The sequence below is a fragment of the Sturnira hondurensis genome, unplaced genomic scaffold (assembly GCF_014824575.4).
Source record: "Sturnira hondurensis isolate 20B ecotype Veracruz unplaced genomic scaffold, ASM1482457v3 Scaffold0006496, whole genome shotgun sequence".
Classification (NCBI taxonomy): Eukaryota; Metazoa; Chordata; class Mammalia; order Chiroptera; family Phyllostomidae; genus Sturnira; species Sturnira hondurensis.
In genome coordinates, this window is record NW_028079127.1 from 1,357,332 (window position 1) to 1,374,589 (window position 17,258).

At 36.2% G+C, this 17,258-nt stretch overlaps 1 protein-coding gene across 2 annotated transcripts in view; it reads left to right on the forward strand.

Annotated features, from left to right (window-relative positions):
- NRG3 (neuregulin 3) overlaps window positions 1-14,963 on the forward strand; it is a 1,179,966-nt gene extending 1,165,003 nt beyond the window's left edge. Inside the window, exons 7-10 of one of the 2 annotated variants that reach the window (XM_037049346.1) lie at window positions 2,850-2,977; window positions 7,106-7,276; window positions 12,420-12,491; window positions 12,733-14,963. In XM_037049346.1, the coding sequence (XP_036905241.1) occupies window positions 2,850-2,977; window positions 7,106-7,276; window positions 12,420-12,491; window positions 12,733-13,240 (879 nt within the window). In that variant the 3' untranslated portion in view covers window positions 13,241-14,963. The remainder of the gene's footprint in view (window positions 1-2,849; window positions 2,978-7,105; window positions 7,277-12,419; window positions 12,492-12,732) is intronic. The other variant, XM_037049347.1, reaches the window with a different exon arrangement.
- Window positions 14,964-17,258: the final 2,295 nt, after the last annotated feature.

Below are 17,258 nucleotides of genomic sequence, written 5' to 3' on the forward strand. Positions count from 1 at the left end.
AATTCACTTGAACCCACATGTAAGGAATGTTATTTGAAGTATTGACAAATTATTAGGGTTTTTAATAGGGTTTCCAAATGTTTCCAGTAACTCTGGATAGGAATAAAAACAATTTAAACCTGAATCTCAGTTTAAATGCAGGCACAGAAATGAAAATGATTTTTGTAAAGACTGTGTAAAAAAAGAGATTCAAAATAATACATTATACAAACAAATTTGTGTTAGTGGATCAAAATAGTACAATAGAAAGCAATGGTATAATATAACAATAATCCATGCCTTTGAAAGAGAAGATTTTGGACACAATATCTAGTATAAACACTATGAATAAGCAGGATGAGTGAGAGGTTTATCCTATTTGAAACTTTTATCCAGGATTTTTAACAAGGCCCTTAAGCTTTCAGTACCAAAACTTTCATTCAGAGCAGAAGCTCTGACCTAGGGGCCCAAAAGCTGACTTAGGCTTTTTGGTATATATTATTAAAAATGAATAAATGGATCACTGACTTTTAATGATTTTATAATTTCCTCTAGAAAATCTGATCCTCCAGAAAACCCTGGCCAGTGTTGCTTCTGAGAGCCCTCTGCAGCACCAGAGCAGAGGCTTACTACCTCCAGTTGCTATAGGTGTCCCCATCAGCTCACTTGTTTCTGCAGCCTTCCAGGCATCCAAGTTTGTCTTCTAAACCAACTCATTAGAAGCTGATGGTAAAAAATACAAAAACAAAGCCCATTAGATCTTTTATAGAATTTGGAAGTCAGATGGAAATTTAGGATGTTTGTTACATGTCTACTCGGTTCACTTTTTTTCATGGATGGCTTGCAATAAACAACTCTAATTAGTTAATAAAGAAGCATACATGAAGCCCTGGCTGGTGTAGCTCAGTGGGTTGAGCATGGGCCTGAGAACCACATGATCATGGTTCGATTCCCAGTCAGGGCACATGCCTGGGTTGCAGGCCAGTTCCCAGCAGGGGACGCATGAGAGGCAACCACACATTGATATTTCACTCCTTCTCTCCTTCCCTTCCCCTCTAAAGATAAATAAATAAAATATTTTTTAAAAAAGAAGCATACATGAAGATATTTCCATTCTTTTTAGATGTAATTTTGGTTTGTTAGAAACAATCACCTTTTCCAAATTATCTCCGTATCTTCTTTTGGTTCCTTCTCAATTCATTCCATTTTGCAAGAAGCCTGGCCAGCTTCTGTAAATTCATTTTGTAGAATTCAGATTCTGATTAAAGACATGGCCATGACTGCCACTATGTGGTTCATTTTGGAAGTACTTTAAAAGAAAATGCTTAGACGTTTTGAACTTAAGGTTACATAAGGTTTAGATTTTTTTTCCTACTCTTATAAACCCACAACCACTGATTCAATTTTCATCTAAAATAACACCTAGTTAATAGTCTATTTTACTTTTTTGCATCCATATTCTCTGTAGTTGCATGGGAAACACAGACACACACATGGAATCATGCACACAAAATATATGCATATGTACATACAAAATCTATAAATATATACACAAAGCTAAATATACATGTATATCCATAATACATGTTTACACACATATGTGTACCTGTCTTCTGAATTTTCTTTATCTACACACATTGTTTATATTATGCATATTTTTTGTCCTTTGATGTTATTCTTTTGAGTGTCTATATAGTATTTGTTTGTAGACTGTCTAAATATTTATTTTGTATTTATTTTCTCTTTTTTTATTATTAAAATTGTACTGCTGACATACTCTGGTGATTATAGCACTTTGAAATTTTATAATTATCTTAATACTAGAAATTCCTGGATCAAAGAGTATGTATATTTAACATTTTGGAACATATTGACAATATTTACCCCAATAAATTAGCACTATCTCTACTATTCTCAAATCTTTGTCTTTACTAAATATTCTTGAAGTTTATTTTTCTCTATTCTAACGTTCATTTATCTGTATTGAGTATAGCTGTATACCCTCTCATTTTAACATTATACCTATATTTTTCTATGACATTCTTGTTCACACATTGAATATAAATATCTGGATTTCAAAATCTCTGGAGTTTGGTTAAAATTCTAAAAAAAAAGTCATTTCTCAGGAGAGTTTTTATTAAAGTTCTAGAAGAGAAACCTTCTTGTTGCCTGTTCAAGTGCCAGAGTTCCAGAGGGCATTAAACTTGATAACTATCTGGTTGGGATGCCACGTGATACTTATCTTGAGGCAAACTTTTTCTTAATGTGTCATCTCTATAAGTCTCTTTTAGGCTCCTTTAGCTTATGAGGCCCTATAATTAAAGGTGAAACCAAGAGTTAATAACTATAAAGAGCAAAATGCTTACAGCTTTCTCTTTTTAGACATAGTAAGATCCTGGTAACAGGCTAAAAGAGGAAGACAGCGGAGGGTGATGGGCAGATACACTGAATCAATGTCCTCTATAATTTCAAGAATATTTCAAGTGCTATTCAATCAGTATTTATTGAACCCTTATTAGTAGTCAGCTACTAATTTTTTGTAAAATGTGCATTGAATAAAACATACGTATACACTTTTGGCTATGCCATGGGTATGGATTGATATGAAAAGACAGACTCAGAGATCTGAGGTGAAGAACCCTCTTTAATGGACCGTATCTATTCACAAAGAGTTTGGGGCAAGGATTGGGACTACATACTCAATGTGTGAGTAATGGGATACAAATGATGTCTCTATCATTCTCCTAATTGGGTGCTCAGTGGAATGCTATTGGCAGGTTCTATAACTTTTCAATACCTATCTGTAGTATTATAGCCCATCTTCTTATAACTATCCTCCAGCTCACCTTTGTGCATGTGATTTCCCACAGTATTCAAAGGCGGAAAGGCATCCTGTGACTGCTTTGGAGAAAATGATGGAATCAAGCTTTGTTGGCCCCCAGTCATTCCCAGAGGTCCCTTCTCCTGACAGAGGAAGCCAATCTGTCAAACACCACAGGTACAGATAGCTAATAATGGTGGGAATGGGCTCATTCACACACGTAAGATTCTGGACAACACATGCCAAGAAATGGTGACACTGTTAGGAGAGATATTTGTTTTTGCTTTTCCTATAGTTCTCCATGTAATGGATGGATGCTCAATCAGCTCACAGCAGGTAAACCAAAGATACCAGAAGGCTGCATGCAATGCACCTATAAAAAGCCTAAAGGAACTGTTAACAGTACCCATCAGAGCAGCACACACAGACCAGTAAATGAAATAATTGCATTCTGAGAAACTATTGAAAACATAATTTTTTTCTAGCCTGTCTTATTACTATCTACAAATTTAATGACTAATTCTTCCCTAGGCAACTGATGTGACATGCTCCAGGTCTTCCAACATGGTTCTCACACAAAGAAAAAATTCCAGGGGGATGAATTCTGGCAAATCTTCTCCATAGAGCTGTATGATCTGTTATCAGTGGCATAGCACTCTTACAAGCTTAGATAGAAATTGGCTCTTTTGAAGAGAAAGCCAAAAATAAATTTATCTTATAAATTGTATAGCATTATGAAACTGAGAAATTTCTTTATTGTCTTCTGGTTACATACTCTGTTTTATGCATAAGGAATCTGGAACTCCAAAAATTGAAAATCTTCATTTTACAACAAGTGCCAAAGTTTAGAACTAGGGCTCGAACGAACGGTTTGTCATTTAAATGCATATCCTCAATCTTTGTAGGAGTTGTCCCAAGTTAAGCATCCTTCTCTTAGTAAGAAGTATAATACTTTAAATTTCAAAATATATATAAAGAGGTATAAATTTAAATTTTCCCAGCAATGAAAAATAAATACAGGTTTTACATATCTAGGTAGCATTTTTTTAAACCACCATAACAGAAGCATGCATTAACAAGGAAACTCTCTTCTCCTTTGCTTCTCAATGAGTCCGAAGATGATTTTATTGAAGATGACACATTTACTAGGAGGTTTTTCTGTCACTCTACATAAGTAGAGACTGAGATACTAAGGCTTTGTTGCTTTTTAAAAGGTGATTTAAATATTTTCAGCTCATGATTGAAATATGTTTAGCTATTAGGTAATTGCTTTAGCTATTAACTACAAGTTTTGATTTATATCAATTGAGGCATTTATAAATATTTCCCTGTGAAAAAAATCATTTCAGTTCCCTGGAGCTAATGGAAGTTCTTTAATTAGGGAAATACATCCAAAATTACCAGCCTTTAAGAAGATGGATATTTTCTTCCAAACACTATTTTCCCTGCTGATTATAACACATGTGAAAGTGGCATTCCATCTAGTCAAGTAAAATAATTAATATAATATTATTCTACACTATATTATGCCATGAATGTTTTTAAGTTGAAATAAAAAAGGTTTGAGCTTCTAATGTATTTGAGTCACAAATACCCTACTCTTACTCCCTGTCTGTTGATACACTCCCTCCTAACCTTGGCTTCTACTCTGATTTTTAGGAAATGCAAATGTCTTTAAGAGATCTTCCTTTTTGTTCAGTTTAGTGACATTGCAGTATTTGTAGGCATACATTGTGTCCTGATAGGTAGGCAAAGGTTGATTTATAAAGCATCTCTAAAACTTTGTAAATTATAGTGTAATATAACATAGTTTTTGTTTTGTAAAACATGCAGTAGATTTAAGTGTTTTCATGATTGATCTCCTGGCCACTGATTTATATAGACTGAAAATTGCTCCATCACTTCTGAATGCTATTAGGTTAGAAGGGCAGCATAGCTGATTGATCAATAGGTGTAAAACTGCTTTTTAAGATTGGTCACCAGTTCATACTGGTAGACTTTGCTGTTGTGACAGTTTGGCTAGCTATGAATAATTAATTTCTTTCTGTGCATTGTAAATATGACATATTTGGATAATTCATTTATGAAACAAAACTATTAATTCAAACGACTGTTTCTCATTTTTAGTAAATAAAACTATTCTTTTCTAAAGAGGAAGTCAATTTTGTCATGTTATATTTATTACATTATATTTTGGCAATATAACCCATTTATAGACAACACATAGATAGGCTTTTTTAACAATGAAATAAATTCAGTTTTTTCCATGACAAATGGAAGCCTTTGAGTTATCATTGTTTGGGGAGGAATCAGGGGAACTTACTGTGTTGAGAACCTAGTATCTGCTAAATTTTGTGCTAGACAATTCACATACTTGATCTCTTTGAACCCCCACAGAAATCCTATGAAAAGACTTAAGTATCATGTTAATGATGTTCTCTTGCACCTCCTCCACCCATGTCTAGGCTTTTCCTTTCTCTGCCTTGCTCTGTGCACTAAGAGGTAAGCAGGCTCCCTTGTCCTCTAGCTTCTCTTAGTTCAATATGAGGCAACCTCAAGAGGTGGAAGGGCAGAGGGAGAGCAAGGTCCTAGTATTTCTGCCCCCTCCCTGGCTGCCTCAGCTATATCCCTTTTCCTGGAACAAAGTGCTTGCCAAGTGGTCCTCTCTTTGCAACCCCCTTTTCTCTCTGTTCTGCTGATGGCCCCCTTCTCTTGTCCCTTCAATTACAGGGATAGTAACAGCTTCCCATCGTTAGTAGCCCTGACATACAGTAGTATCCTGTGTTGCTTTTTTTTTCTCAAACACTAGACATACCTTTGGAAATAGCAAAATGTCCCCCAAATTATCCAACTTAGAGTAGCATCTATTTTTCTCCAGAACTCTGATTGGCTCCAGTACTTCCCCCAGTATCACACTGCTAATAATGTACAGATGCACATTCAGGTGCACCTATTTCTAGCACCCAAGCCTGAGTACCCTTCAGACTCCAAAATTCCTACTGGATGATATAGGTAGAAGCTGGTAGGAAGGGAAATAAATGAGCTATTATAGATCTCCTTAACTTGTTAGATATTAAGCATTTTGATACTCAGCATGCAAAAAATATTACAATAAAGAATTAAGTTGTAATAATGTTGCCAGGTATGACCTGGTGTTTGCACTAACTCAGGAAGTCAACATTGGCTTGAGGAATGTGAAGTTTGACTAGTCATCTTGGTTATCAATTCTGAATTTAAACAGCATTTGATGAATTATTTTGTATTTATTAAGTAGAAATAACAGCAATATTAATCAGTATAGGAAAGCTACTGAACTCCAAATAATATATTTATATGGGTGAAACTTCTTCGGGGGGACTGGTGCCTCTAAAACTTGATAGTTCTATTGAAATTTTGAGAATGCTTTTTAATTTTCTCTATATAGTTTTATGTTCTCTACATAGTTTTATCACATAAACTGGCATCTTACAAAATGTGTACACAGGAGCAGAGTTCTCCTCAGTACTACCTATGAGAGTAGGTTAAATTTGGTGAGTTAGAAATGAGGATGCATATAGAATAGGTAAAGTGTCAAATTAGCAGTTGATTTTTACAAAGAGTCTTGTTCTTTTGCTTAAGATGAGCCTACGCAGGTATCTCACCTAAAGTGTATCTCACTTATAACTTTGGCCCTTTGATGACATCTAAAAATGTAGTTATTTAGGTATTTGGATCTATGCGTCAAAATGAGATGTTTAGTAAAGCAAATTAAAAAAGAAAAATAATTTAGTTCCTCAAGATTGATAAAAATTTGAGGAAGAGAACTGTGAACTTAACATATTTGTTAAGGAGAGAATGCCAATTATAATAAGGTTTGTTTACCACTAGCAAACTGAAATTTTCCCCATAACTCCCTTCAGGGCTTCCTGTATTTGGTTCTTGTCACTGTCTAATGACAAAGCCATTTTTTTTTTTACTTGAGAGATAGCTTCTACAGCTTGAATAATGAGAGTGGATGAAAATCAGAAGCTTGAGAATTTCTTAATCCCACCTATTATTTTGGCTGGAAAGCAGCAATTATTTTAGTACGCTGTGCTCCCTATTGGAAAGCCAGAAATACAAGAACTCTTTGTCTAAGTGTCTGCAAGGGTAAAATGGGCTTGGCAGCTTCTGATCCCCTCCTAGCTACACTATAGTTATGGATGGAGCCTGGCCTACAACTTTGAGAATCTGGGGTGCAAATGCAGGGTTTGAAAAGTTTGCACAGCCACCTTTAAGGTCATTGCTATGATCCATTTGTTTGCTGGTTTTCTTTCACCCCAGCAGGAGTCTCTCCTCTTGCTGTAGCCCAGGACAAAGGAGCGGCATGCTCCACAGGAACACCTTTAGAAGGACGCCACCCTCACCTCGAAGTAGGCTGGGCGGAATTGTGGGACCAGCATATCAACAGCTTGAGGAATCAAGGATCCCAGACCAAGATGCAACACCTTGTCAAGGGTAGGTCTAAAAACAATGAAATTGAGGGAGGGTGTCATTACTGCTATAGCTTTAACTTGAGTTGTGTTCATTGGGCTTTTATTCATTGATATTGTCGTCAATTAGCCATTTATACTTCCTTTCATCTTTGTTTCACAAATGTAAACTAACTTAAAAGAATAGGTACAGTGGAAATAGATGTTAGAGAAATGTTAGAAAATAAATATAAGCACTAACAAGAAAATAAATGTATAGATATGTAGGCAGCGCATTGATATATAGTTGCTAAAACAACTTAGAATTTGTTTTTGATTTAAAAAACTAGACATTTCTTAAGAGGACTAAAGTGTTTCTTCATACTTAGGTTTGAAAAAAATACTTAATTCTCTGATCAGTATCATGGATAATATTCTAAAAGTAACATATATATATATATATACACACACATATATATATATATATGTTTAAAATCTCGAGCATTCTTGAATGTGTCTCAGTTACAGTATGATCTCAAATACAACTTGCTGAATTCAGATCTCTAGGTTTGTTCACAGTGCAGGGGTAGAAAAAGGGACCTGGGACACCTATGGCTGCTATTCCTTCTTGCAGTACAAAAAGTGTCCCTTCTTCTGAGTGGACACGAAACCTCATAGGGTTCAAGGCATGGCGAGTGGAATGTATTGTAGGATGAATTTTAGTCACCAACCACCTAAGTGGTTCAACCAGACATGACAGCACTTACTTAAAATGACTGAAGTTCAAATCTCATCTTTGGTGCTTAGTACTTGTGTGAATTTGAGAAAGTTTTATCATCTAAATTTAAGTTTGCTCATCTACAAATTGATGAGCCTTCCCGAAGGTTGATGGGTAGATATTTTTTTTTACTTATGTGTGTAAAGAGCTTGCATCGGCCACATAGTAAAAAATGGAGATGTAGTACTGATATTTATTGTCACAGGAACTGTTACAAAATTACCATTGGTTTCAATAGTAATAAAATCAGGGTTTATTCCAGAGATTTCAGGAATCTGTTGCCTCGCACAAGCCAGGTTCTTATCACATCTAGTTTTTATCTCTGGGTAAACCAGGCTAGGTTTCTATGCTGCTCTGGCCTGGATGACTTTTAGACACTGTATCAAGCTGAAGGCCAAAGCAAGTAGGAAGTCCATCAGAGAGCCCTGTCATTTTCTTTTCTTTTGGGCAATATGTACGTGCAGTTGTGCCCTATCTGACAAAGCTCAGCAACAGATTTCTTTAGGAAGACTCGAGAATAGGAAATGAATAGCCTGTGGCTAGGTTTTATAATTTTGAAGCAATTCCAAATGTACTGTAAAATGTGTTTGGTACAGATCTGGGTTGGCAGCTGTAAACTCAACATAACATCCAAGTTGTCCAAGAAGTAGGTTGGCATTTCTCTTTGCCTTGTATCTGAAAAGGGGGCTTATATTTAGTCTATAATTATAACTAATCATATTTCATAATGATTTTTTAAAATCACTGATAATGTCTGTTCATTAGGATTAATATATTTTGTGAGTGGAGAGAGAACCCAGCCCACACTGCCTTCCTTTCTATTGGGCATATCTTAGCTATCATCCCATATGTCCCAGATGTAAGGATGTTCTAACCCTATGCTGGCTTGAACCATACATACACGAGTATTCATTGGCTCAGAGACTCCCATTACATGTTCAGGAATTGCTTTGTCTTTTACCTCCTGGGAGACTTACACTTATTGTCTGCGAGGTGGTGGTTTTGTTTTGGTTCAATCATCATTGAGATTAGAATAGTCTCTCCAGCTGGCTAGCCACATGTATTTTCCTATGTGTGTTATGGACTCAGTGTTGATAAATGGTGCTTCTAAGTATAAGTCACTGTGTACTCGGTACAATGAATCTCAGGGAGCAATCTCATTCTCAGTTCTTGAAAATAGCTATTTTCCACTCCTGGGGGACTGACTGTCTCTACAGACTAGAAATAGGATTGGTAACAGAATTTCACAGCTAAAAACCTTCTTGAAATCTGGCCCTTGCCTAGAGGGGAGTGAATGAATTTGCAAGAGCTATCAGCCATCTGCTGCATGTTTATCAAGCATGTGGGCACTGTCTGCTAGTTAGGCTCTGGTATCTGTGACTTCAGTCCTTGGCACTGACTTCAGCCCACTTTGAACCCAGCAGCTATTTTAGTGAGGCCTGAGGAAGGTGTGAGATGGTGATTACTCAGGCAAGTCAAACAAATGTATTCATGTGCTACAGAGAAAGAAACAAAGCTACAAAAGTTCACCACCTTCAAAGTAGGTGGGATACAAAAACATACTGATTATTTATCTCACTTAACTAACAACTTTATATACTTCAGTTATTCTTTAGGAAATTGATAGATGAATGCACTAAGGATATGGGGGATTTAAATGGCTAGCCCAAGGTGGGATATATCATGTAAAGGAACTAAGACTGGATACTGGCCTTTCTGACCAAATAAACCATTAAACCAGAAAGAGAAATGTGAAGAAAATCACATTCCTGAATGATGATGTGTAAGTGGAATCTCAGTTGTATGGTTTCAGAGGGAAAAGTGAATTCTTTCAATTTAGTCAGTTCATTCGAAAGCCATATGAACTAGGAACTAGATCCCCTGTGGGAATACAAACTCCTTGGCCTGACTCTTGAATTACTGGGAATAAAACCAGGTGACTAATTGTTAGAATATTTAACCTTTTAAATGATGTCTTGACTCACATATTTACCGAGGAAATAGACTTGTGATTTCTTTGTTGAGGGATTGGAGGAAGAACAGCCCAAACTGGTATTTTACAGTCAATGATTGATAAGCTCACGGGTCAAACTTGTGAAAGAGTGATTGACTCTCAGGGATGCAGAAGGTTGAGTGTCTTCTCATCCAGAATCACACCTAGAAATTTATCTCTCAATTAAACTTCTGTAGAATAGTAACAGCTTCTACTCAGAACCAGTACTGGGACACTCACAGCAGCTCTAGAAAGGAAACGAGGACTATAGTGTACCTCTCATTGAATAGTGCAGAGGCATTACTTCAGTTTTTAGTTCTCAGAGCAATCTCCCCAGGTCAGTATGACTACCCTATTGTTTTAATATGAGAAGATTAAAGTGAGGCTGCAATTTTTCTAATAATAGCATTGGGACTTGAAATCATATCTAATCCAACACAAAATCACATTTTGGAGAGTTCTAATTGTTCAAAGAATATCTTCATGCTATAGTAACATTTTAGATTTCAGTTATTGCCAGCCATGTGTCCCATAACTCACATGTGAGGTGACACAAAAGTCAGCAGCTGCAATTTCTCTTTCTCATCTAAGTCCTTAATTCACCAGTTAGGCATGTTGGAAGACTGCTCCAAGTTTGGCTCGAATTACCTTTGATCACTTCTTACACATGGCACATTGTTGACTTATTGAAGCTACAATTGACTGAATTCTCTAAGATATTTATACCTTTAGCTAGTATTTTTCCAAATAATGTCTAGATATTGTATAAGATATTTTCATCTATCACCATCACATGTCAATACATTATATTATACCTACTGATATACTCTCATGAGGTCTACATGAAATATGATTTTACCCTAATTATATTCTTAGGCTCTGTGATATTGGTGAATCTGATAGAAGACATTTTACATATTCATATATATTAATGATGTTAACAGTATGGTGCTAAGGACAGGACACAAAATCCTGTAACTTGTTTGCTTTCTTCTTGTTGAAATTGATTTATTGATTAAAATCCTTGGGTTTAGAGTTTCAGTGCTATAACACTAAAGAGAAAGGAGAAAGATCCCTTGGGGAAGTTCTTTGTAGGTGGTGGCTATATAGTTTGCACAGGTAAAGGTTAAATATCCTTCTGAAGGTGTTCTAGTGCAGCATGGATGCCCGCTCATTTCTGGCTTTGACAGTAGCAGTGAATATAAGACAACTTAGGTTTAACTTCTTCCTGTGATGCTTACTAAAGGTAATTTAGGGCAAGTCATCTGAGTACCCCTTAGTCTACTTTATTCATTCATTACATGGTAATAATAATAAATAAACCACATAGTCTTTAAAAATTCAGTGAGTCAATTGCAGGCCAAAGTGCTTTTTTAAAAGCACTGTGTGGATGTTAGCTCTTGTTATTATGTTTGAAATGAATGCCAACTGGGATATAAAGTGTGTTTACGTATTCATGTGTCCATTCCATTGAGATTGATTGATTACCATCTCAGTACTAGTAACAGTAAGGATGGGACTAAAAAGACACCTAAATTTGTTTCCCATCTTTTTTCATTGTCTGATGGGAAGTCAGATTTCTAGATTGTCCCCATGATACCCCTATATCAATGACTTTTATTTAGCATGCTACATACATCATTGCAATTATTGTTTCCTTGTATAAACATGACTTTTATTTATATTACAATATAAGACAAAGGGAATGATATATATTATATGGAGAGCAGATCAGTTTAGATTATACCTAAATTTTAATGTTTAAATTAAGGACATAAACTGAGAAATAAAATAAAGACTAATGTTCAAGTCCCCAAATTTACACCTAGAATATCTCTGAACCTGTAATATCCCTGCCCTACTTTATGGCACTGGGAACTTCCAAGCTCTGGTGATTTCACTAGCCCTGAACAGGTAATGCAGGGGCAAGTCAGATTCTGAAGTATTCAAATGACTTGAAATGGCATGTTGGCATTCTTAAGCCATTGAGATGCACAGTGAGCTACATAACTTGGCTCCAGAAACCAGCTGAGGGAAGTTGCTAGATTGGTAGAGGCCCTGTAGAACTCACTTCATGTTAACCACTGGGCAGAGAGAAGAATTGGATGCTTCCTGTTCCTATTTTTTATCTCGGCAACGTGTAGGGAGGCAATTCCTATGGAGCGGAGTGCCAATAGAAGAAATTGCATTCAGTTCCCCTAAAGTCAAGGTGAAACAGAAAAAGTCAGGAATGTAGTACCTTAATGCTTAATGTTGGGCTTCCTGGTTTCTTTGTGTAGAGTGGCCGCATGAGTACTAAACCAGGGCTGAGAGGGTGGTCAAGTTGATGAAGTGGAGTAATGCCGTTATGGGTTTCCTGTTTGTCACTATGGAAAGGCCACATTTACCTGCTCAATCCCCATTTACTTTGTATTCTAGGATAGAGGTCAGGAAGACTATATCCCACCTGCCTATACAGCTGTGGTGTGTTGAAAGATCCCTGGACTTAAAGTAAGAAGATCTGGGTTTGAGTCTCAGTCTGTCACTTATTTTCTGTGTGACCTTGGGCAAGTCACTTCACCTATCTGAGCTTCAGTTTACTTCTCTGTTTAACTGGGAACATACTCTCCGTCTGATGGGGTTGCTGTGAGAATTCAGTGAGATGGTGCATGTGCAAAGTGCTTTGTTGGCTGGATAGTGCTCTGAAGAAGCACTGACAGAGAGAATATATAACACTTTGTTTCTTTTTCAGGTATTCATCCACCAGTTTAAACACCCAACAAAATGCATCAGTAAATATGCAACTGCCTTCAAGAGAGACAAACTCCTATTTTAATAACTTGGATCAAAAGGACCTGATGGTGTATTCATCCACAAGGGCCAGTTCTGTGCCCATCATCCCTTCCATGGGTCTAGAGGAAACCTGCATGCAAATGCCAGGGATTTCTGAAGTAAAAAGCATCAAATGGTGCAAAAACTCCTATTCTGCTGATGTTGTCAATGTGAGTATCCCAGTCAACGATTGTCTTATAGCAGAACAACAAGAAGTGAAAATATTGCTAGAAACTGTCCAGGAGCAGATCCGAATTCTGACTGAAGCCAGGCGGTCAGAAGACTATGAACTAGCCAGTGTAGACACTGAGGACAGTGCAAGTGAAAACACAGCCTTCCTCCCCCTGAGTCCCACGGCCAAATCAGAACGAGAGGCACAATTTGTCTTAAGAAATGAAATACAAAGAGACTCTGCATTGACCAAGTGACTTGAGATGTAGGAATCTGTGCATTGTATGCTTTGCTCAACAGGAAAGAGAGAAAATTAAATAACAAATTATTTATATGCATTAATTTAAGAGCATCTACTTAGAAGAAACCAAATAGTCTATTGCCCTCATATCATAGTGTTTTTTTAACAAAATATTTTTTTAAAGGGAAAGAATCATTTCAGGAGGGATAAAGCTTACAACTAAAGCTTTTGGATAGAATTCTGAATCCAGTTTCAGTTAGTCCCAACACTGTCATTTTTGGCTCTTAGTAGATGGGGGTGATCCAGACCCTTAGCCCCACAGCACCAGTGTCCTAATAAAAAGGCATTGGCAGTTACCTGGTTTCAGAGACAAGCTACATTCTGAGGGCAGAGGTGCCGATGAAAAGGTGACTCTTGCCATTTAGCTCGAAAGTCCCGACCTCTAAATTTCTCTTCACTCGACAGCCTCATCACAGGTTATGTCATGTCAACACATGTGTTTTCTATTTAATTTAAATTTTGAAGAATGGCATCAAGACTCTGGAAGGAGGAGGACAGGAGATAAAGGCAGTCATTGGGGGCAATTTCAGCTTCTCTTATGTGCCATCTTCCTCTGAAATTTGAGAGCACAGAATCTTGGAGGTATGAAGTCATTATAGAAAAAGAGACAAAAAATCACAGTGTCATGTCGCTAAAATCATGCTGATACAAATGTTTTTCTTCGAGATTGGTTAAGGGCTCCACAGGAGCATTTCTCAGTGTGTGTGCCTGTGTGTGTGTGAGTGTGTGCATTTGCGTGTGTGTGACTGAGTTTCCTGGAACACTAGTATGCTGTATGCACGTGTTCACTGTGAGTAAGTGTGTGCATGTGTGTGTGTGTATTACACTTGTTAAGATTTATTCTGAAACATCAGGGAATCTAATATTCAGAAAAAAATTTCCCTTTTAGATTTATTCTCTTTAAATTTTCCCATGAAGTATAAAGTTCAGTTAGTATGTTCTTAAATCAGTCACTTGCATGGTGGCGTTCTATAAAACTCTTGACAATGTCTAGACCATTTTCTGATGTGAATACTTCTGAGAGGAACAAGTATAGGCTCATTGATGGTATCTGTATCACAAGGCAAGTTGAATATATATATTTACTTTAAATCATGTGTACTTAAGTTATTTACACAAGCCAATGACCAAACTGACAGTTATCCTTTGCTTTCTCATGAGGCTCATTATGATTTATTTTGTAACTTGTGTATAATCCAAAAATCTATAACTTGTGGACCAAGACATTGGCTTCTGTGGTTACTAAGAATAAATTGTTGAAATCACAAAGCCCAGAGTATTCAGTTCATAGGAAGCCCCTTAAAGAACAGTAAATTGTGTTGTATGTTTATTTGGAATAAAGCAATATTTTTACCACTGCTAAGGTTAATGGAAACTTCTCCTGAAGAGTTGTCTGTTTTATTTACCCTTACTTTGATGGGGGTATTCAAGAAAATTAGTGTTCACATAACTAGTTTTTTTTTTCCAATTTTTGGTGGTGTTGTTATGTTTACACTGTTTTAAATAAAAAGGCACAGTATTTGAAAGTATATAGAGGATTTCTTTTACTGTAGTTGGGAAAACCTTGGTTAAACTTTTCTTGTTCCATTAAAATGAAATGTAACTTCCTGAATCAGACATTGAATATGTACAACTCTTACTTGAGGTTTTTTCTGTTGAAAATACATTGCAAACTGCTCTTTGAGAACATTCTTTAATAATAGATATAATGTTATACAGGGAAAAGAAAGAGCACAGTATTCTTTCCAACATTGTTTAGTGACAATTCAGGGTCTCAACTGTAGAAAACATTTTGGTAGAAGTGCACTTCACAGAAGGTTTGTGGTCTTCATTAGTTGTCCCATTACAGTTTTGTTGTTTTGAATGTAGAAGCAATGTTAGCCTCTTAAAATATTATTATAAAATTTTAATTTCCATATTATCCACCTTCCCATCTAAAAAGATTATATCTTTGGAGAAATTTTTAAAAGATGGTCTTAACAGGTATATATAAACCTCCTGAAGTTGCATATAAAATATGTTATTGTGTTGAAATTTATTACAATTATGGACATTAACTGAAAGTCCTCACAAATTTGATTAAGTCAACCTTGTTCTTGGATCTTTTCACTAGAAAGTTACTTGTTTCTTATCTGAAGAATTCATACACAGTTTTCCTAATTAGGAGGTTATATAGTCTGTGACTCACTATAGTTACATTAATATACTATGTACTCTGAAAAGATTGAAGATCATTGGTAAAACATAAGTCCTGATTCAGCCCCTTATTTCTTAAAGTACAACCATGCATTATGTGATTATAAACAGCCTTGTGCATTCTGAAGAGCATGAGCATCAGACACACCCCCTGGCAATCTAATGTGAAGTTTAGAGATATAGTTACTTCCTAATTGATAGTGAAGACAAAATTCTCCACAAAGAATAAATATTAATGGTTGCTTTCAGTGGTCATATGTCTCCCTTTGGGATATGAAGCTGTCCTCTGAAAAAGGTCCAAGCTCAAGTGATATATTTTGGGGCACCCAGCAGACAAGCGCTGACAGCATCAAGGCTTTCAAAGCTGATGTAACATAGCAAACCCCTGGAGCTATTGCTACCTGGTCCTTCAAGCTCATGTGTCTGCAAATGCTTACTTCTACAAGACATCTTTGATTTTGTTTCATTTTCATTGCGTAAACAGGTATTTGAAGATTTGTAATTAAGTTGCTTATTGCTTTACAATTAACTAAGTAAGTTAATTGCTTTACAATTAACTGGAAAATGAATGTCACCCATTATTTTTACTCTGAATCATTTTCTGATATGACTTTTTTTATAAAGCATATGTTATTCTAATTCACCAGTGATTGCTATGGAAAACTGGTATTCAAAATGGGACCAATTTTATGCTAATGAGAAATAATAGAAATGACATTGGATAATCGTCACTCAAATATTCTTCCTGATTTTCCTGTGCACATTATGAAGTGCTCTGTTTTATACTCTAGTCAAGTATCTACCTACCTTATTATGGGTTAAGGAATACATACTTCTAAATTTCTCATATCTCTAACAATTTACATTATTTCCAGGTAGCATCATCAAGACCTTCTGGAGGAGGAACAATGCTGTTTTTAGGACTTGACAAATTAATCTGTTTTAATCACAATAACAAATCAGACCTGTCAAAAAGAAAATAGAAGCCCAAGCAGACTTCAAGAGAATGCACATTGGCTTCCAGAGTGAATGACAGTTAAATCTGCAATTTTATTGAAGCTTCTGGTGACCTTGGCTAAGGCTGCCTATAAGCAGGTGTCCACCAGAACATACTCATGTCTGCAGCAGTCATTCACACCTGGTTGGCAGTATGGTGCTATAGGAAACCACACCTAAGTGAGGGGTGGTCCTTGATTCCAGCCCCATAAACCAGAGAACATTGCCCTGAGACAAGTGCTGTGAAACATTTCCCAAGTCAGTATGTAGTATACCCAGGAACACAGCAGGAGGGGTGGGATTTTTATTTGAACTTTTGGTACCTGGGAAATATTTTATATATAAAAATACTTTTTTATTACTATTCAATTGTGTAGATTTAGTATAGTGTTGTCAATGATAGCATGTCTATACTGTGTTTGTACTTTAGTCTTCAGAAATTTAGTCTACATCCAGGAAAAACCAGTACAATGTTTCTGGAGTTTTCTCAGTTTTAAATGTATACCAATATTTCATGGGAAATGAGGCCTTTAAATAAGCTTTATCTCTTTCTCCTTTATTCTTTCTTTCCCTTTTAAGAAATAGTGAGGGTAAAGCAAGAAACTGATTCCTTAAGATCCACATTGTTCTATGTAATAATCTGTTTCCCACTGTGACCACCTCCCCCCAACACATACATATATATAAACATATATGTATTTATACAATATGTATGTATATTAAATTTAGGTGTTTCATAATTTTGCTAGCTTTATTTCTGCTTAAATTGACAAATTTTAAAG